We start from the raw sequence: 22,271 nt of genomic DNA, 5'->3' as shown, positions 1-22,271 counted from the left end.
CATATTGATTGCATCTTATTTTCTTAGTTTTATTCAATTTTAATGATGTAAGCATAGTATTGTTTTGTGTACCCTGAGACCAGGAGATGTTCTTTCTATTATTTTCGGACAGAAGTGCCCTTGAGGTTGGGAAAAATTACTTTGTTGCATGAACCGGCATTGCTCGTCAACCGTAGTTACTTATAATCACAATTAGGGACGTAAGAAGGGTCCCAAATCACCCAACACGTGTTAAACGAGAGCCACATCGTGCCACGTGTGAGTCAGCCATGCAAGGATGAAAGTCAAAGTTACTAAGTACTGTAGTGGTTAAATAAAGAATAGATGGAGTTAATTACTAACATTAATGAAGTAATTAATTGAGACATAAAGAAATTATAAATAAAACTAAGAAAAAGCCAAGAGGAAAACAGGGTCCGTTATGGAGGGCACTGAGTTTGGAGCATGGGCAGGTACGGGCTGGTAGACGGCAAATCAATCACAGAAGAAAAAAGAAGTAAAAGTGTAAAACAAAACAAAGAGCATAGGTTAAAGACCGAACTTTTTTTTTCTCTTTAAAGATTTTTTTTAATACGTGTCTTTGTAAGTATATGTTTAAAAATATTAAATATGTTTTATTAGATATTTAGAATTATTTAAAAATAAATATTAAATAACTTATTATGTGATTTTTTTTTATTACTCCCTCTAATTCTTAATACTGCAAATAGTCTCCCATCTATTTTTCTTCAATAATTGTGAAATTGTTTTATAACATGTAATGTTATAAAAATTAGACTTGTAAAGACGTTTAATTTTTTTCTATCAAAGTCGCTTAGGGGAAAGACATTAAAGAATGCAATTTATATCCTTTTAGGATATCAATTAAAGTAGTCAATATCCTATAGATATGAGTCGGGGAAATTTCAACATTAGACATATACACATTTAAGGATATTAGTCGAAGTAATGTCTTATAGGCAGCATGAAGGTAAGTTGGACTTAAAGATAATTAGTTATAATTTTTTTGACATTTAAAATTCTCGCATGTATAAGTTCAACTTAAAACTATTGGGACTCATTATTTTTATTTTTTTCACTTAATTACTTTTACCTAATTAATTAATTAATTAATGTGTGGTAGTCTTTTTCTCTAATTCTTATAAAAGAAAGAATGAATTTATCTTTTTAATTAACATTTATTATAAAATAATTAAAGATATTTTGATAAAAAAAATAATTAATGCGAAAGATAATAAAATAATTTTATAAAGGGACGAAATAATAATAAAAAAATATTATACTTAAGAATGATGGTAGTAGCAGCTAAGTTTATATATCTTATAATTTACCTTCAAAATTTGTTCATTAAAACTTAAAGATTCATAAGGAGTTACACTTCAACAAAATCTTAGAAATTTTAGTGTCTTAAGATTTCTTTAATATGCTATTTGGTTCTTTTTGTTTTTTTTCACAACAAAAAGGAATTATTATTATCGCACAAGAAGTGCAGGTAAAATACAACGAACAAAACAACCGGAGTCTTAGCGTATACAATATATGCAGTGCATAAACTAAGATTCAAGCCATTACCACAATTATTATTGAATGTACCAGCTGATAATAGATAATAAGCACCCCAACCCCCATATATAAAGTCATTCCTACATCATCTGAAAAGCATCTATAGCAAGAGGGCACATGCCTATTGCATCAATGCAATATCTTCCATCCCAGGAACACACCACAAATAACAAAAAACAAAATTTCTTTCCCTTACAGTATTGTGTATCTTCCATCTTCACTAACTTGTCTTCTTGGTTTATTTGCTTAAAGTTCTTCATCCAAACAAAATTTATACATGTTCCTCATCATAAGCATACCTTGGCTAAGACTTACACATGTTCAAACAAATGTTTCTTTTTTCCAGCTTCAAAAACACATATAGTCATTATAGATGCATTTTAAGCTCGCAATGATCAAATTAGACACAAGATTAAACTCATACCATCATAGTCATTTCCGCATGAAAACACATTGTACATGGAATATCATGGAGAGACTAAATGTTCACCCATGATTCAAGCATATACATAAATAATAATTAAAAAAAAATCAACCTTTTTTACACATTTCCAAATTAAGTAAAACATTAGTTCAATTTTTTTTAAAACACTTAAATTTGATTATTAGTGTGTTAGGCATGACTACTAAATTTGAATTTGTGAATATCTGTTCAACCTCGCGTTGTCTTTTGATGATTTTTTTTGGCTTTTTTATTGAAGTTGAGTTTGAATATTCCTCAACTTGTGAAATTGGTTTCCATGCAATAATGAAATTTCTTAGCTTCATTTTGTTTATAAAAAGGAACATTAATTGGTCGTAGGAGTTTTATTATGTTTAATCAAATAAGATTAATGCATTCAATGATTGTGAACTATTTTTTGTTACTAAAAGAAAATTAATTAATACGTCCTTTTGAAGAAAAGCCAGCCTCAATGATTTTATAGATAGTCATCTCATTTACATCCCAAGAGTAATGCACGTAGACCCAACAACATATATATGATCCAAATCCATCCAATAATTGCATGATTGTTATTAGAATTTATTTATTTATTTCTTAGTTTTCTTGTAATACATAACAATAATTGAAACAACCCATGGTAGAAAAATTGAAACCCATGCTGCTTCTAGCTCAGAAATCATGGGATCGAAACTGATCATTGCATTATTTTTGGCCAGACTTGAAGTTGAAGATCCAAGGGCAAGAAGAAAAATGTACCCTAGAGCTTGGGTACGTATAGGAACGAGACACAAGGAAAAGTGGAGAGGAGCCAAATATATATCAGGGAAATATAACTAGGCGTTCAGGCGCACTATCATGACTCACTGCTCCATGATTTGCCATCACAACTAAACAAGTGAAACAACCCAAATGAATCAGAAAAATCAACCAATGAACCAAACATACCTTCTTTGGAAAAAAAATAAAGGAAAAAAACGAAGAAGAATGTTATGTCACTTTCTCCTTCAATTTCATCAATCCAAATTATTAGTAACGGATAGAACATATATATCTAGTTGAATAATAAAAATAAGGGTATGTATAAAAAGAGTTGAATAATAAAAATAAGGGAAGTTGGTGCCTTAGCGGGTCCGGGAAACCTTAAAAAACTTGGAGATGTTTATTAATAGGCGAATGTGTTTATTAATTAATAAATTATTGTGAATTAATATCTATTAATTACTAATTAAATTTTTAATCCAGATTTTAAAATATTGGAAGAAACCACAATATCAGTAAGCTTAGTACTATATCTTGACTCTAGTGAGCTTTTATGGGCTTTTTCAACATGTTTTTAACAAAAATAACTTGTTTTTAGTCAAATTTTATATATGAATACTCACTATATAAACTCGTTTACTGATATTATCATATAGGACTTTATCATAGTCTATTAAATTCCCAACTCTTGTTTTGCACTTGTTAGAGCCCGAAAATAATCAAACGTTATATTAATGAGTGAAATAGAAAAACACAATGGTAGATATCACATGTAATCTTATTCCAGTATTTTTAGCGAATAAGTGAGTGAATTTTCTCACTTATTTAATTCCTCACTAAACCCACTTCTTATCGATACATATAAAGTTTCATCAGTCATACTTAAATGTCTAACATAATCCACTTATACTTTTACATGTTAATTGGTCAATCCAAATTCACTAGAAATATATGGTTAATTAAATTTTTAAATTTATTCCTCTTTTATCTTTGAAATGTTTATTACATTTCCCTTTTTACTCTTTTTCACACAAGGTAAGATTTTAATATATATATATAAAATCATTTTTTATAAGATAAGGTTTCCTATTGTTAGCCTTTTATTACATAAGATATTGATAATGGTGGATAATAGTTTATTTTATTTTATTTTACAATTTTAGATATTTTATATTATACTATTTATTTTAACTATTATACAGTTTATAATATTTATTTCATTATTTTAACATACATTACAGTTTAACAGATAGATGATAGGTTTATTTATTTTTATTGTTTTTGAATAATTTAATATTACACTATTTATTTTAATTGTTGCATTATTCATGTTATTTTCTATTATTTTTAACATTATGCTGCAAAATATTTTAAGTATTAAATTAATTAACATAATAAAAGTATGATGTCTAGAAAATATTATCATCTCTAACTTCTAAATCCTAAAAATATCCATGCCTGCCGATACTTACTCACAAATAAAATTTATAACAAATTCAATTTGGATAGTTACACGGGTCATTTAGTTACAAGGCGGAGATGGTTATTAAGATATCCATGCTCGCAAGTGGCCACTATTATAAAGTTAATTAAAATACACTTATTTATTTACATGATATTATACAAATTTGCTTGAATTGATATATTTTAAGTATTGTGAATGAATGAAGAAAATTCGTGTAATTGTTGATTTTTTTAATAAAAAAATTAGTACATATTTTTGGATGCCCATGAGTAATTGCAATATTGATAAAATTTGTTAATATTCACTTATAACGAATACCCATACAAGTATGAGATGAGCACGAGTCAGATTTAGGCATGACAATAAAATATGTACATGTGGGTATTCGCTTGAACCCGTCTTACCTTTGATAGGGAATATCTGAGTTGATCAAATACAGGTTTGAGGATTATCCAATTTTTTTAATCGAGGTCGAGGATGAGATGTCATCACCCGTCTTGATGATGAAATTATTAAAATTTTATTAATTATTTATTAATTTTATTTTAGAATTTTTACATAATTTAAGTTTTTTTCTTGATGATTTTTGTAAACAAATGCGCTGCAATGAATTTATTGATATATAAATAGTTAAAAATAAATGTGTAACAATCAATTTATTTTTTCTAAAATCATATTTTTAATATATTTTTTTTACAAATTATTTTTTTTTCCAAATTTGAATCGAGAGTGGGGTAATAAATTTCAACTCGTAAAGTATCGGGGACGGGTATAAGGATATGTTGGGGGTCGGGGTCAGGGACTAGGGAGATAATACCCGTCCCCGCCCCGTTGTCATGTCTAGTCAAATTTTTATATAGTGATGCAATTGATAGGGTTATAGAATACTACATGTGCTCACCCCGCACCATTTTCATAACTAGTTATTATTTTGAAAAACTTAACCCCGAAGTGTCGACAATGTCTCTGAAATTGAAACACACCTCTTAAAAATGAGGATTCTATAAATTGATTTTTATTCTAATTATTCTTGTTTGTTTTTCTTCATTCACATCATTCATTGATTTCATTCTATCAAAATATATATTTTTTGATTTCATTCCATAACTTAGGGAGTTTTCTTTTTCTGTCTCATTCTTTACTTTTATTGCACTTGTCCAAATTTATTGATTGTTCTTGATCTTATAATTGTGCTACATTGAGGACAATGTGTTGTTTAAGTGTGAGGGGGGGGGGAGATTGTTCTTTAATTTTGTTGGGTATTCTAGTTTAATTTTATTAGGTTTTTTCTAGGTTAATTTTGTTATTTTTGTTTTATGTTTTGTGTACAACATTGCATGTTCCTCTTTGAATTTTGAGTTATGTATAGGTAATGAGTAATTGTTTTTGAAATAGGAATTTCTTGGCATTTTGTGAATTAGAATCCTTATTTTTCTCTGCATGTCAAGTTAGTTTTGAAAGTTTGAATTGGAAGTGATAGATTTACCCTTGGTGAGAATTTGAGCCATCATCATTGATTTTATTCGGTGTGTTTTGCCCCATTGATTGCTTGCACAATAACCTTGGCTTGACTCTTGTTGATACTTCTTGCTTCACATGCATGTTAGGAGAAGATTTAGGCATTTTGTTCTTATAAGCCTCTAGCCAAATGAGTCTACCTTGAATTAATTCATTTGATAGCCCCTTTGAGCCTATGTTCCCCTTTCTTTGTTTTGAAGCTCATTACAAGTCTAAAGTGAGAAACCATGATCTAACCCTACCCTTAAGGAATTTTGGAGCTTTGGAATTGTTTTAGAAATAAGTGTGAGAGGGGGGGGGGGTATGTTTCATTGGATGATATATTTTTATTGGCCATGCTTGATGATGTATACATATATTGCCTAATTGTTGCTTTATTTTTCAAATGCTTTCAATTGCTACTGTTCACGTTTAAAAACAATACAAAAAAAAAAAAAACAGAAAAAGAAAAAGAATGAAGTTGAATAAATGAGGTCTTGGTTTGAAGACTTGGATTAATTGAGGACTTGGTTGATTTTGTTTTGGGTTTACTTTTTAAAGCTTAATTTGTAATTTTGGTTTTGGGGTTTACTACTTTTTCTTACTTCTCACTTATTCCCCATTGCTCCTTTATTCCTTGGGGTTTTAGCTACTATCCCATTCTTTCATCTACCTTGTCCTTGGCTCCATTACAACCTTAAAAGACCTTTTGATCCTCATGTGCATGTGTTTATGATGTGGTTGTCAATTTTAGAGTCTTGCCAAGTCTATGTGATGTTTGTTTTCATGGGTGCTTTGAGAGTAAACAGTAGCCTAGACACTCGAGAGATAAAGTGCATATCTTGTGAGGCTTTATCACTTTTCATTATTGAGCTGATTGACTATCTTGCCATGTTTGAGATGCTTGGATGATTTTTATGACGACCTTGATTCTTTAACTCTTTACGTGTTGGATATTACCCATTCTTTTCATTCCTTGAGATTCATTGAGAAATATGTAATTGTTTTTGTGTCTGTTTGTTTCTCTCTAATGTCTCTAGATTTGTCCCTTGCTTTGTTTTTTTATTTTGCCCAGGAGTGCAAAAGGCTAAGTGTGAGGGGATTTGATGTGTCATAATTTTTTCCTATTTGTTAACTCTTTTTGTCATCATTTTAATTTCTGATTAGCCTTAATTGTCAAATTAATTATGCAGTTTTATCATTTGGGCCTACTGGACTAATTTTGTGTTTTTAATTTAATTTCAGGAGAATTATAAGCAATTGGGCTTGGACTTGAAGAGAGCAGACAATTTTATTATACCAAATCTCATCTTATCCAGATTTTATCTAATCTAGATATTATTTCATCTAGATTTTATCTTATCTTATCTTATCCAGATTTTATTTCATCTAAATTTTATTTTATTAAATCTTATCTTATATTGTCCAGATTTTATTTTATTAATGGGCTTGGACTTAAAACAGATTTGTAAGCTTTGGGGGCTCAGAACCTATATAACAACACCAAAGTTTTAGTTTAGGAGGCTTTTCGTTTAGGGGAGAAAGAATAATTTTAGGTTTTGCAATTCCAATTTTTACTATTCACGTAGCAATAAAATTTCGTTTTCTGCTTCAATCTGCAATTTCGTTTTCTACTGATTAATGGAAGACTAAGTCCCCAGCGTTGTTTTCCCTTGAGGATTAAGCACAACTCTATTTGAAGTTTTATTATTACTATTGAATTCTGATCAGTTTTTCCTCTTCACCAATTACTCTGTAATTGTTGCTATTAATTCATGCATGCTTAGTGCTTGATTAATTGTCTCTGCGCTTAATTTATGTTCATGTTTAATGATCAATTTTGTTCATGATTAATTGGTGTATGTGTTGCTTAATCACATAATGACTGCCTTATGTTAAATTTCGCTTAGTAATTTAATTTAGGGTTGGATTTAGTGGTTGAACTGGTAAAGGATAAATTTTCGTAACCTAGGATAAAAGACTTGCTTGTGAATCAAGGGGAAACAACATATTTTAATTATGATATTTTCCAATTAAAATTTGCTTGCTGTTTAATTTACAAAAATAAACAACCCCCCAATTTGTTACTGTTTTAATTACTATCTATTATGAACGTTTGGTTGACCATTGCTCGTTGGGAGACGACCTAGGATCACTTTCTAGATACTGCATTTTTAATGTTTATTTGATTCGGGTACGACCTCGATCACTCATCCAAACACACACTTAAGAGACCGGTTCATCGTAGAAATTGCCTAGATTAGAACTAGACATATATGAAATAATGGCTTTATCTTATAAAAGCAAAAATAGTTGTAATGAAACACCATCCAAACTAATGGACAAAATAATTTTATGTTCGTAGGACATAGTCGCCAGCCACTACCAGAAACATGCAAGGTAAGAGAAACCTTGTCGTGTAATAATAACTAATAACTCATTTTACAAATAACTAGTGCAAAATAGGCAAGCCGTGTTTGGGCTAGACATAAAAGTTGACTATGTGTGGTGGATTCTAATATGAAGTCGCAAAACACTTCCTCACCCCTGAGGAAGTGTTTCTTACTAACTATAATAGGTTCGTTATAAAAAAAAATCAAAAAACATTTTTTATTTAAAAAATGAAATCATATAAAAATTATTATAAAATATTTTTTTATGTTCTTATCTTTTTCTCTTTCGTTTCCTTTGTTTTATTTTTCTTTTTCAGATCTGAATTCTCCGGCTACACCCACCCCACCACCACGCTAACGATCTTCCCTTTGTCGTCGTCAACCATGCCTTCCGCCACCGCTGTCCTTCCTCCACCTCACCCGCATCGGAACCCTCCCAACCTCATCTATTGTGTGAAAGGGAGCATAAAAAAAATAGATCTTGTTTTATGTTTGCACCAACGACGTGCGAAAGAAAGAAAAAATGACATTTTTTTACATAAGAAAATTGTGACCTTGGTTCTGTGTTTGAATCGCCGCTTGGTTACCGACGTGTGAAAGGGAGAGAAAAAATTGAGATCTTATGTTCTGGTTGGTTGATTAGTGTTTTATGTGAAAGGGAGAAATTAAATGAGATCTTGTTGGTGAAGATAAGTAATAAAAAAAGCCATCGCTTTTTGATGTCGGTGTTTGTGTTGTTGGCGAAGGAAGGGGAAACAGGGGATAATAACGGCAATGCTACAACAGAGAGCAAACAGAAAATAAAAGCCACCGCTGAACTTCACGGTGGAGGATGGGAGGTGGTCAGTGTGGTGGCTAACTGCGATACGACAACGTTCATGAAGAGCCTGTTGGTGCATATCTTAAAAAATTCCAGATCTAAAAAACATTCAAGTGTGAAGACTCAGATGAATTTCGTGTCAAGAGAAGTGGAATTAAATTTGTAAAGATAATTTAATTATTAATAAATTTAGATTTAACAATTGTATCATTAATATAAAATAATTCAAAATTACATTTTCAAAAATAATTACTTAATCAATAATAGGTCATCAATCTTGACCGTCTATCATTTTAATAATATATCGTACGGTCTTAATCATTACTTCACCGGTGTACCTCAAAACAAACTACTTCATATTAGAATTCGCCAACTATGTGTACCTCAATCTAATTTGTTGTTATAGTTTGAAAGTGATTTTTTTAGTCCCTATAATTTATATTTTAATTCTCTTTTAGTCTTTATAGTTTTGAAATTGGTTTTTATAGTCTTTATAATTTGTATTTTAATTCTCTTTTAATCCCTATAAGTTGAAAGTGATTTTTTTAGTCCCTATACTTTATATTTTAATTCCATTTTAGTCCTTATCAATATGAGTAATATTATCCATTACAATTAACTACAAAAATATTAACAAGTAATTCGTAACTAATTTATCATAAGATAATTTGTAATGAAAAAATTGATAATTTACAATTAATTTGTAGTTAATTATTTTTATATTTTTTTTGTAATTAAAATACAAATTATATAAATTAAAAATATCACTTTCAAACTATAGAAACTAAAAGAGAATTAACATATAAACTATAAAAATTAAAAAGAATATTTTTAAACTACAAGAACTAAAAAAAATTAAAATATAAATTATACAGATTATAAATATCACTTTCAAACTATAGAAATTAAAAAGATAAGAATCATTCAAATGAATAATTTAATCTTATTTTAAAAATAATTGTGGAGGGCAAGTCAATTGACAATTTGAATACTGCAGCGAATTCATTTCCCGCCAACGCACGCCCTTTTCTCTTTTTGATTTTCTAAAATCCCAATCTCCGCTCAGTACTCAGTTACTCACTCGCTTCTCTTCCCCCTTTCACCTCCGAGTCGACTCGTCCGCGCCAATGGCCCCGCACGCCGAGTCCGCACCCGACTCAGCCACTCGCCGCCGCTCCTCCGCTCGGCCAAGGCTCTTCATAAAGGAGATGGTCATGCGCAACTTCAAATCCTACGCCGGCGAACAGCGCGTCGGTCCCTTCCACAAGGTTACTTAGGGTTTCTCTCTCTCTCTCTCTCTCTTCTCAACCTTCAATTTCTCTCTCCAATTGCAGTGCGAACTTCGATTTGGTTCAATTTCACTTTCTAGCTTTTTAATTGCTTCGGTTTCACTTTCACTTTAGAACTTCGATTTTACTTACGGACTTTTGAATTGCTTTGGTTTAACTTGCGACCTTTTGAATTGCTTCGATTTGGCTTGCGAACTTTTGAACTGCGTGGATTTATTTCACTTGCGAACTTCTAATTGCTTCGATTTCAGAGTTTCTCCGCCGTGGTGGGACCTAACGGGAGCGGGAAGAGCAACGTCATAGATGCGATGCTGTTTGTGTTCGGGAAGCGAGCCAAGCAGGTGCGATTGTAGAATGTTCTAGAAACTAATGAGTGTTTTGGAATTGGAGTGTTCTTTTTATTTTTTTTAAATGTTTTTTTTTTTAAAATTTGGAAACTGATGTGGTTGTTGCAGATGCGGCTGAACAAAGTTTCGGAGCTAATACACAATTCCACCAATCACCAGAATTTGGATAGTGCAGGGGTTTCAGTTCATTTTCAAGAGATTGTGGATTCGGTAGCTTTTCTTATTATTATTAACCTTGTTTTATGTTACATTTTGGATTGTTGTTGCTGCTGCTTAGAATATTAGATAAAACCAGGCAAAGCATAGAGCTAATCAATTTTATGTTTGATGGTTGCTGTTTTTCTATAAGACTGAAAAGTTGAGGAAGTGTTTGAGCTTTTGTTTACTTATTTTTATGTTTATTATTGTTGTCATTAAAATGACACCCTTTTTAGCTTTTCTTTTTTGTTTTCAAGAATTTACAAAGTGAAAAATGCTGCATTGAAAACATATCAACTGAAAATGAAAATAAACCACAAACCATAGGCACCAGAAATGATACAAAAGGAATTTCTAAAACAAAAAATGGCAGCAAAGAGTACCTTCCTCTTGCCAGGTTTTGGTTGGTTTTTACTTTTTCTTACTTTTCTTTGGTTTTATGAAATGACCTTTTTATTATTAATATTTCCCAATTTCATCTTTGGTTAAGGGAAAAGGAAAAAAACAACTAAAAGTATCAATGGTTACAGGATGATGGAACATATGAGGCGGTTGCAGGAAGTGATTTTGTGATTACCAGGGTGGCTTTCCGGGACAACTCCTCTAAGTATTACATTAATGACCGCACAAGTAACTTTACAGAAGTTACGAAGAAACTGAAAGGGAAAGGTGTTGACCTTGACAATAACAGGTTTCTTATTCTTCAGGTTCGGTATTTGTTATTTGATGCTTTTTAGTTTTTTCAGTAAATGTTTATATCTACCTCTTTTGATGTTTGATTTGTTTCTTATTAGGGTGAAGTTGAGCAGATTTCACTTATGAAACCAAAAGCTCAAGGGCCTCATGATGAAGGTTTTCTAGAATATCTGGAGGATATCATTGGAACCAACAAATATGTGGAAAAGATTGATGAATCACACAAACTGTTAGCACTCTTTCCATTTCAATTCTGAGATAAAGAGAACATGCAACTTTCTTAATCCATGAAACCATTTATACTTGTTGCAGTACTGGTCCATTTTTTTTTATTTGAGTATGATTAAGTATTTAGTTTGTTTTAATGAATTTAGTGTGTTTTCAAAATAGCTTATAATCAAATCCATATTAAGAAGGCTTTTGAAAAAAGACAGCAGTTATTCACAGCTTTGACTAATTTATATTTGTTTAAAACTCTCTTACCAATTTACACTAAAAGCAAATCCAAACATGCTCAATTAATGTTTCATTTACTGTACCCGTTCTTTATAGATACTGCTGCTGCTTGGATGATAATTTACATTATTTTGAGTTCATTGTTGAAGTAACTACTTTGATTTCAATTTTAGAATTTCTAATTTCTGAAACAATGTTGTTGATGTTTTAGGTTAGAATCCTTGAATGAGAAAAGATCTGGGGTGGTACAAATGGTTAAGCTATCTGAGAAAGAAAGAGACAGCTTGGAGGCATGTAAATTTGGGATTGTTTGTAGCCATTTGATGTTTATCCAACACCTGATGGTTTTTGCTGCAGGATGTGAAGAACGAAGCAGAAGCATACATGCTTAAGGAGTTGTCTCTGTTGAAATGGCAAGAGAAAGCTACAAAGTTGGCCCTTGATGATACAGGTGGAAAAATGGATGAGTTACAAGGGAATGTTGCTACTCTAGAAGAAAGTCTCAAGGCAGAAAGGTAAATTTGGATTTCAATGGGTAATTTTTTTTTCTTTATTTGGTGAATTTGAATTCTTTCCTCACGAAGAACATGGTGGTATCTTATTCCAGGGATAAAATCCAAGATAGTAAACAAACTCTCAAAGAGCTTGAAACTACGCACAACAACTATATGAAAAGACAAGAGGTTTGGATGAGACGGGTTTTCAAATTGAATCAGTTTGCATGATTATATTGCTGGTCATATTATTCTTAATGATAAGCTTTTGAGGAAGTAATCTAGTCATTGTTTTTTTCTTTCATTTTCATAAAATAGGAGTTAGATAATGATATGAGGAAGTGCAAGGAAGAGTTCAAAGAGTTTGAGAGGCAGGATGTGAAGTATCGAGAGGATTTTAAGCACGTGAATCAGAAGATCAAAAAGCTTGAGGATAAAGTAGAAAAGGTAGAGGGAAGTCATAGTTTATGGCAACTGAAAGTAAAAGTATGTGTTCATGAGACATCTTATCCTTTTGTTTATACTTTCTATTTCAGGATTCATCAAAAATTGAAGCCCTTATAAAAGAGGGTGAGGAATCAACTGTTCTGATACCAAAACTTGAGGACAATATCCCAAAATTGCAAAAGTTGTTGCTTGATGAGGAGAAGGTCTTAGAAGAAATCACAGAGAGTTCCAAAGGTGAAGTCTTTTCTTTTTTATATCCAACAATATATTAGAAGTTGCTTTTAATTAAATTTGCTTTGCTTAAGTGGTGATGCATCTCCAATCGTTATACCTTAGTCAAAACCTCTTTAAAACTTTTTTGATACTTAAGCTGTTAAGCATTCTTCCTTGGAGTTGCTACTTTTCATTTTCCATTCTATTTTACCATTGAAGTGCTTAGTCAAGTTAGGTTCCTTATTCTAATAGCAGATAATCATGACTCTCTGCTGCAAACACCATTGCTGTATTAGATACTCTTATATATATATATATATATTGGCATGATTTATTTCAAAATATGTTCTTATATTTTTTATTTTAGTCAACTGTATATAATTATCTCAAGGTCTAAATTGTTTTTTTGTTGTTATTGTCTGGGATGCATCAAGCTGGTTTTCAGTGTTTTTGGTGGTGGTAGCTGGTCTTTATTTGTTTAATATTATCTACCATGTAGACAAATGGAGCTAATATCCTATGTGCTATAGAGGGTTTTTAGCTACTTGTATTTTTTTTGCCTTTGTTAACCCTGCCATTGACTGGTAAGCAGTTGAAACTGAGAAATACCGCTCTGAGCTTGCTAAAGTTCGTGCTGAGCTTGAACCTTGGGAAAAAGATTTGATTGAGCACAATGGAAAACTTGAAGTTGCATGTACAGAGGCTAAGCTTCTAAATGATAAGGTGAGAATGACTTCTCTTACTTTCAAGTGCTATTGCTCTGTCCATGCCATCAAATTACTAATCCCCTCTGCTGTTAGCCTGTATAATTTAAATTTCATCTGTGTTATGATATTTTCCACATTTTATGTCCTTGTTATGGATTTAACAAATATAAAAAAATATAAACATAAATACCCAAAAAAAAAACAATGGCTGCCTGAAGCTAGCTTAGTCATAAGATGATATCTTAGTTTCTTCCAGATATAACAGTTCACCCTGATAAGCAACAACAAAGCCAAAAAAGGGTTAAACTCAAAAAATGGAATACATAGAAAACTAGTAACACAAAGTCACAAACCAAAGTTTCTGCTTCACTTTAATTAAGAGGGCATCTTTCTGACATGCATGCTCGAGATTCTTGGGGGATGCACTTATTTATTTAGAATGAATTACTCTATACATGTGGAGCAGAATCTCTTTATATTTTCCAGTAGGTGGATGTTTAATATAAGACTATTCTTGATTTAATTTGCAGCATGAAGGTGCTTCTCAAGCCTTTGAAGATGCTCAAAAGCAGATGAAAAGCATATCAGAAACAATTAAATCAAAAACTGCCAGCATTTCTCAAATCAACAGTGATATAGAAAAGAGGAAGCATGAAGCTTCAGAAGCTCACCAAATTGAAGAAGTAAGCAATTTTCGTTCTTATTTTTAATTCTATTCCTTTAACATTTTTTTCTTTCTGAGGCTTGTGGTGATATAATTGCTCTTTTTAAAGGAATGTATCAAAGAGCAAGATGAACTGATTCCTCTTGAACAAAGTGCTAGACAGAAAGTTGCAGAACTGAAGTCTGTTCTAGATTCTGAGAAGAGTCAGGGATCAGTTCTTAAAGCAATCCTGAAAGCCAAGGAAACAAAACAAATAGAAGGAATATATGGTCGCATGGGTGATTTAGGTGCTATTGATGGTGAGGTTTTCCAATTGCAATTTTTCTGGCTTCATGAAGTTCTTTTCCTTCCAAGTTATACCACTTGAAAAACTGTTAGTAAATGTGGTTTTGGATTGTCACGATTGTATCAAATATTAAAATTAAAATTTATGTTCACACTTAGCACTACAAAATATTAAAAAAAATATATCTTAGAATAGGTTTTGTAGGCTTGGATCAAGGCTCAATCCATATTATTGTGGAACTTTTGAACTACTGGCTAAAAGCTACGCTTGTACTTCAGCCTATTCATTATTTGGTTCTTCTTTGGATTTTTGAGAGCAAGTAAACTCGTGGTGGGGAACAGTCTCACTCAAAAATGTAAATACCTACCTTAGAAATCATATTTAATAAGCACATTCTAATATCCAGATATATTAATAGAATAATTGATAATATATCTGTAATCAATATTTGAAAATCCAAATGCAAATCCTAGAATCAATATCAAACCCATTTTGTGTCTTGTGTTTTCAGCAGCATTATTTCTAGTCTTGGGGAGTAAGATTGTATTTCTTGATGGTCTTGATCATAGCCATCAAGCAAGAACTATAATTAACAGCAAACATTATACTTACTATAAATTAGTAATTTATACTTCATGGAAAAATGGATCTGCGATTTCTTGAGTTTATTATTAATAGTTAACACAGTACCAATTTTCATAGTATAATACTGTAGTCATTTATACTTCATGGGAAAATGGATCTATGATTTCTTGAGTTTATTATTAATAGTTTACGCAATCCAAATTTTCTTAGTACAATTGTTTTTGTTTTGCTCTTAGAATGATATCTCATCAGATTAATACTAGGCTAAATTGCAATTTTGATCTCCCTTTAATTCTTGATCCGTGATTTTGGTCCTCTTATTTATTAATTTATTTATTTTTGTTGTGATTTTAGTCCCCACAATTTAGAAAATTTTCAATTTTAGTTCAATTTTCAAATCTTTACATGTTTTATTTGTTTTATTTTGGTCCAATTGAACGCTAGATCTCATATTTTTTAAGGTACTATCAAGAAATAATTTAATTAATTAAAATGTAAAAATTAAAAGAAATAAACATATGCAAAATTTAGGATTAGACAAAAATTGTGAAGTTTCTAAAATGTGGGTACTAAAATTGCTGGAAAAGAATAGGGGGGCAAAAATTGTGGATAAGGAATTAAAGGGGGTCTAAAATTGCAATTTAGCCTCAATACTATTAATTTTATCTTTATCAATACTCTACTTTGTATGTAATCAACGCATTCCATTAGTTTAACTTCTTACAAATCTTTGCAGCAAAATATGATGTTGCAATATCAACAGCATGCCATGGACTTGATTATATTGTGGTGGAAACAACTAATGCAGCTCAAGCATGTGTTGAGTTACTTCGTAGAGAGAATCTTGGTGTTGCTACTTTCATGATATTGGTATTTTTTTTATTTTTTATATTAATCAACTTGTTTTTGTCTCTAAATGGCTGTTTAATATTTTGAATGGCATGAATTAAATATGTTCACTTTTACTTCTGGACCCTTGGATTTGTATAACTGTGACTGAGTTCATGCTCTACGATATATTTGCTAATTTAAGGACATGTTGGTATAAGAGTGTTTTCTGTTTCAATTTTTGTTTATTTTCACCTATAGTGACAAAAATGTGATAACAATTTCACCATTTTTTGTTTTTAAAGATTTTATATGAAAATGGTGAAATCACTCATTAACTTCCAACTAACAGCTTGAGTTTTTGGCATGGTTGGCCACTTGGTCGTTAATGGTTTTAAACTACTCCCTCTAGTCCTTTTTATAAGAAACAAGTTTTAGAGTAGTTTACACTGAAACTTGTTTCTTATAAAAAAGACAGGAGGTAGTACTTGAATAGTTGAATTTAAAAACACAGTGATAATAGCAATTTTATATTGGTTTTGGAGGGAGTATAGTCCTAGGAACCTTTTAAATCCTAGTTGGGGAGTAAAAGCAGACTGTAATAATACCCTTGATTGAATAATATTTGCCAATGATTGATGATCTATTTGGTTCTGTAATGTTTTTGGTGTGCTGATAATACTTAAAATGGATGTTTGCTTGATAAATATAATTAGGATATCATTTCTTTTTTCAGGAGAAGCAAGTTGATCTTCTTCCGAAGTTGAAAAAGAATGTAAGCACTCCAGAGGGGGTTCCACGCCTTTTTGATTTAGTGAAAGTTCAAGATGAAAGAATGAAGCTTGCTTTCTTTGCGGCACTTAGAAACACTGTGGTTGCTAAAGATCTTGACCAGGTCAGTTGCACTTTCGTAGCAGGATGCTTCATTCTGATGATAAATATTAAGGATCCATCATAATGGTATTTTTCAGATATGAAAATCATTATGCCTGTGATTTAGAATTGTTTGATAAGCAAATTTTGTTGGTATAGTTTTGTTTTGAACTTTTGATGTATATAACATAATGGCTATTATGTGGACTGTTTAAGAAACAAAGGCACAATAATCAAATTATGAAGCTTAACTTATTTACCATTTGCTTGCAATAATATAAATTCTAGGTTTTTTTCATTTGCAATTGTTCATATCAGTGAAGTTAAACGGTTAAATAGTAACATTTTCTTACTCCTGTAAAATTTAGGCAACACGTATAGCATATGGTGGAAACACTGAGTTTCGTCGAGTTGTTACCCTTGACGGTGCACTCTTTGAAAATTCGGGAACAATGAGTGGTGGGGGTGGTAAGCCCCGTGGTGGCAAGATGGGGACATCAATTCGAGCTACAAGCGTGTCTGTAGAAAGTGTTGCAAATGCTGAAAAAGAGTTGTCTAGGTTGACTGATAAACTGAATGACATCCGCCAAAGAATTATGGCTGCTGTGCAACGTTATCAGGCCTCAGAAAAAGCTGTTGCTGCTTTAGAAATGGAGTTAGCTAAAAGTCAGAAGGAGGTAATGCATTAGTTCTGACTCTGAGAAAGGTGAATTGTAATTTTCTAGGAGTTGTTGATGCAGGGCATTGAGGCTTTCTTTTCCCCTTCCTCTACAGGTTGACAGTTTAAATTCACAATATAATTATATTGAAAAACAACTTGATTCCCTTGAGGCAGCATCAACGCCACAGGAGGATGAGCTCGACAGATTGAAAGAGCTGAAGAAGATTGTTTCTGCAGAAGAAAGGGAGATTAATAGACTAAATAATGGATCTAAACAACTGAAGGAAAAGGTTGGCTTGGAACTTCATTATCTTTTAATTCCTTTACAAATTGAGGGTTGGCTGACAGGTCTTACATTCATTATTTATTTCTCAAGGCGGATGGATGTTGATAATAAAGGTTATATTTATATTTAACTTTGATTGTTTAATTAATGTTTGCCACTCTCAGGCTTTGGAGCTCCAGAGAAATTTAGAAAATGTTGGGGGTGAAAAGTTAAAATCTCAGAAGTCAAAGGTCCAGAAAATTCAATCTGTAAGCATCTTGTATATTAAGAACCTTCTATTATATTTGATATTGGGAATTGTGGATGTACTAATGGTTCCCCTTTTACTAGGATATTGATAGGAATAGTTCAGAAATAAACCGTCATAAGGTCCAAATAGAGACAGGACAAAAAATGGTGAAAAAATTGACTAAAGGAATTGAGGATTCAAAGAAGGAGAAAGACCGGCTTACTGAGCAAAAGGAGAAACTAACGCAAGCCTTCAAAGAAATAGAGCAGAAAGCATTTGTAGTTCAAGAGAATTATAAAAAAACCCAAAAGGTTCTTTTTATTGCCTTGTTTTGGATTATGTAAAATTTGTGCCTATGTAATGAAAAATACACTGAAAATGTATGGTGCAATGCACCCATGTAAAGTTATGTATAAAGCTTGATTGTTGTATGGTTATGTTTATTTATTTTTACTGTACAGGTGATTGACGAACATATGATTGTCTTGGAGAAAGCAAAATCCGAGTACAATAAGATGAAAAAAGTGATGGATGAATTGCGTGCATCTGAGGTACTGGTTCATTTTTGATGTCCCATAAAACTTGAACTTTTCTCATCGCAATCATTAATGTGCAGGTTGATGCTGAATTTAAATTAAAAGACATGAAGAAAGCATATAAAGAATTGGAAATGAAGGGGAAAGGTTACAAGAAAAGACTAGATGATTTGCAAACTGCTCTTCATAGGCATATTGAACAGTATGTCATCAGATTACTGTTTTTGAATAGTGTTTATCATTTTGAAGTTCTTATAAAACTGTAAATGGTGTGCAGAATTCAGGCAGATTTAGTGGATCAAGAAAAGCTACAGGCTACATTGGCTGATGAACATCTTAATGCTGCTTGTGACCTGAAAAAGGCCTGTGAAATGGTTGCTCTGCTTGAAGCACAACTAAAGGAGATGAATCCAAATCTTGATTCAATTTCAGAGTACGAGTTTTTCTAATTTGTAACCCCAGTTATCTCTATTTTTTCTGATGTTGCAGTAATACAGATTCAAAACTTATGATTATCAGATACCGAAAGAAGGTATCTTCGTACAATGAGCGAGTTGAAGAACTTAATGCAGTCACGCAGGAGCGGGATGACATAAAAAAGCAGTATGATGAATGGAGAAAGAAGAGGTGTGCATAATATTTTTTGTTTTTATTGTTGAATTTATTATATGCCTTGCTTTTTGACAAAAATGTTACCTGAATGTGTCATGGCAGATTGGACGAGTTTATGGAAGGATTTAATGCAATATCTTTAAAGTTAAAGGAAATGTATCAGGTTTGGGTATCTGATCTCTCTCTGAGTGCTCCCTTTCATTGACAGACATCGAATTGTGCTTCACTCTCCAGTATTATGTACTGATATTTTAACTGTTTACGGATTGTTACCTTACTTCCTTCAGAGTTCAGACCATCATGTTGGAAACTCGGTGTGACTATGGATGTCAAGTTGTCAAATAAAATTTTGCATTTCTGGTTATAAAATGGCACTGAACCAATATATATATATATATATATATATATATTATTTTAATATTTTTAAAGGGGGTTAATCTTGTAGTGCAGAGCCTGCTGACAGATATGTAAATTTTTTAGGACAAATTACTATATTCCTCTGAATTTATTTTCTCAAGAGTGTAAGTTTAAATATTGATGACAAAGTAGGTAGTTTGTGGCAGCAATGTACATTTGCTAGAGTCTAGCGGTAATGAAATGAATTCACACCATATAATTAGTAGAAATATTTGAAGAAAGGTGACTATTCTTAACATTGATTAAACCCTGCCATGAATCATCTGTTATTCCTGTTTTTTTTTTTTACTGCAATACCTAATTTTCTTTAGGTGCTTATCTCCATCAGTTTTTGCATAAATTGTGATACCGTTCTGTAAATGTAAATTGTAATTGGAAGTCATGGTTTGTTAAGGCCGTTCAAAGTTTTGATTTGGTTTATCTTTGACGTTTCTTTTGTTAACTGTAGTTAAAAAGGCTGGCAAAGGGTGACCGTGTTGTTGAGAAATGAGAACTTTAAATCATTTGGAAACAAACTTTTGGTTAACATAGACTTGTGTGCTCACCAAATTTTAGCAGCTGTGTTCCATAGGCTTGTGATCATTAATATGTTTAACCACTTTTATTGTTTGCAGATGATTACTCTTGGAGGTGATGCAGAACTTGAGCTTGTGGATTCTTTGGATCCTTTCTCTGAAGGTGTTGTGTTCAGTGTCAGACCACCAAAGAAAAGCTGGAAAAATATTGCAAATTTATCGGGTGGTGAAAAGGTTCTCAGCTTTTTGTTAGATTTCCTTGGCGTTGGCCTCAATTCTTGTATTCCAAATCATTGTGTATAAGCAAGAATTCTGTTTTCTGGGTGGAACTTGCATGAGCATGATGGTGCTTGTTCTTGATCATTTTCTTAAACAAGCAAAAATGTCAAAAAGCCTTCATGGAGACAATCATCTTTATGCTCTTTCAAATTCAGTGATATAATTTTGTTATTTATTTTGCAGACTCTTAGCTCGCTGGCTCTTGTATTTGCTCTTCATCATTACAAGCCTACCCCACTCTATGTAATGGATGAAATTGATGCTGCCCTGGGTACATACTATTAACTTTATACCTAAGCTCTTCTTTTGTAAATGCTATATAGGTTTGCAATAAATATTAAACTCGTGCTATATGGTTTGGCAGACTTCAAGAATGTATCTATCGTCGGGCATTATGTGAAAGACAGGACCAAGGATGCTCAATTCATAATCATTAGGTAGTTTTGGTGCCCCAATAATTTATTTGCTTTCCCGGATTATTATTAGTAGAGAAACGCTAGTAACACATTTTTTACTATTGTTGAATTCTATTGGAATTAACAAAATTGTGAGTCTTATTTAGTGAGTCTTACTCATGATTTTGTCATTTTCAATAAATTTTAACCGATAATAAAGAGGGTTAAAATGTGCTGCTAACACTTTTCATCTGTATGATTAAATCTAATACTTGCCATGGTATGTTTCTTCCTTCCGCAGTCTTAGGAACAATATGTTTGAATTGGCTGATCGACTTGTTGGGATATATAAAACTGATAATTGCACAAAGAGCATTACTATCAATCCGGGGAGTTTTGTGGTATGCGAAAAGGCTGTTTGATGGAGTTGTCAACGTTTTGTTGATGTTAATGTGAAGAATACTTTTAACAATTATTATTCTCTTGTACTAGTTTTTGCATGTAATCCTAATTGTTATTAACTTACTAGTGTTTTATATGTTGTATATAAAGTTATGGATGGCAGGATGGGGTCTAACTTTAACTTATGTTTGGAGGGAGGATTTAAATTTTTTTAGAAAATTCAAATATATAATATTTTAATTGGTTTGATTTAATTTTTTTTATTTTGTAAACATTTTATTTGGATGAAGTAATTCAATTTCTTGTATTTTAATTTTCTTATTTGGATAAAGTAATTCAATTTTAATAAAATTCAAATTTTCATTTTTAAATATTTATTTAAAAATTAAAATTTCAATATTGAATAAAAATAAGTATTAGTCATTTTTTAAATATTTAAATATTCAAAATAAATTTAATGCTAGAAAATATTTAATAATCAATTTTTTTAATATTTAATAATTAAATAATCAAAATTATTTTAATGTTAAACAATTTTGAATTTTATACAATATTCTTGTATTAAGACAAAAAACTTGGATGAAACAATATAGTAAAATTAAAGATGAATGATATGTAATTTCTTGTTTAATCTAATTTCTTGTTAAAAAAATTCAATTACCTGGTCTTGCAATAATTTTAAAAAACGTATTGAAATTAAACAATTATGTAATTTATGGACAATCATTTCATACAAAGTTCAAATATTGATATTAATTTCATTGTTCGTAAGAGAATAAAATACTTCAATTCATAGGCTTAAACTAGACAAAAGAAAGGAAAAAAATTATTTTCAAGAAATATTACTAGTTGAAATTTCAAGTTTGTTTTGACGACATAATGCATCTTACACTCAAGAATCTCCTCCAGACTCT

At 31.4% G+C, this 22,271-nt stretch overlaps 1 protein-coding gene across 2 annotated transcripts; it reads left to right on the top strand.

Annotated features, from left to right (window-relative positions):
• Nucleotides 1-9,993: 9,993 nt before the first annotated feature.
• Nucleotides 9,994-21,611, top strand: LOC114382756 (structural maintenance of chromosomes protein 4-like). Of its 2 annotated transcripts, XM_028342356.1 has the most exons (28): nt 9,994-10,210; nt 10,483-10,572; nt 10,687-10,788; nt 11,307-11,483; nt 11,571-11,701; nt 12,140-12,218; nt 12,286-12,443; nt 12,536-12,611; nt 12,741-12,869; nt 12,959-13,103; nt 13,675-13,805; nt 14,320-14,472; nt 14,563-14,752; nt 16,061-16,194; nt 16,889-17,047; nt 17,394-17,702; nt 17,800-17,976; nt 18,137-18,220; nt 18,303-18,512; nt 18,663-18,752; nt 18,818-18,939; nt 19,015-19,170; nt 19,257-19,364; nt 19,452-19,512; nt 20,381-20,515; nt 20,744-20,831; nt 20,925-20,997; nt 21,257-21,611. In XM_028342356.1, exons 1-28 carry the CDS (start codon nt 10,070-10,072, stop codon nt 21,375-21,377), a joined length of 3,729 nt encoding a protein of 1,242 aa, XP_028198157.1. In that variant the 5' UTR covers nt 9,994-10,069; the 3' UTR covers nt 21,378-21,611. The 2 variants fall into 2 exon arrangements, with proteins under 2 accessions (XP_028198157.1, XP_028198158.1); XM_028342357.1 differs by lacking the exons at nt 13,675-13,805; nt 14,320-14,472; nt 14,563-14,752.
• The last annotated feature ends 660 nt before the right edge of the window (nt 21,612-22,271 follow it).

The sequence above is a fragment of the Glycine soja genome, chromosome 13 (assembly GCF_004193775.1).
Source record: "Glycine soja cultivar W05 chromosome 13, ASM419377v2, whole genome shotgun sequence".
NCBI lineage: Eukaryota > Viridiplantae > Streptophyta > Magnoliopsida > Fabales > Fabaceae > Glycine > Glycine soja.
The sequence above is the reverse complement of the archived record's forward strand: the minus strand, read 5'-3'. Positions and strand labels throughout refer to the sequence as shown.

Bases quoted from the DNA above. Each gene is read 5' to 3' on its own strand.
- LOC114382756 (XM_028342356.1), top strand. From the start codon at position 10,070: ATGGCCCCGCACGCCGAGTCCGCACCCGACTCAGCCACTCGCCGCCGC. The intron at 10,789-11,306 runs GTAGCTTTTCTT...CAATGGTTACAG, and splicing joins TTCAAGAGATTGTGGATTCG to GATGATGGAACATATGAGGC. The intron at 12,219-12,285 runs GCATGTAAATTT...TTTTTGCTGCAG, and splicing joins AAGAAAGAGACAGCTTGGAG to GATGTGAAGAACGAAGCAGA.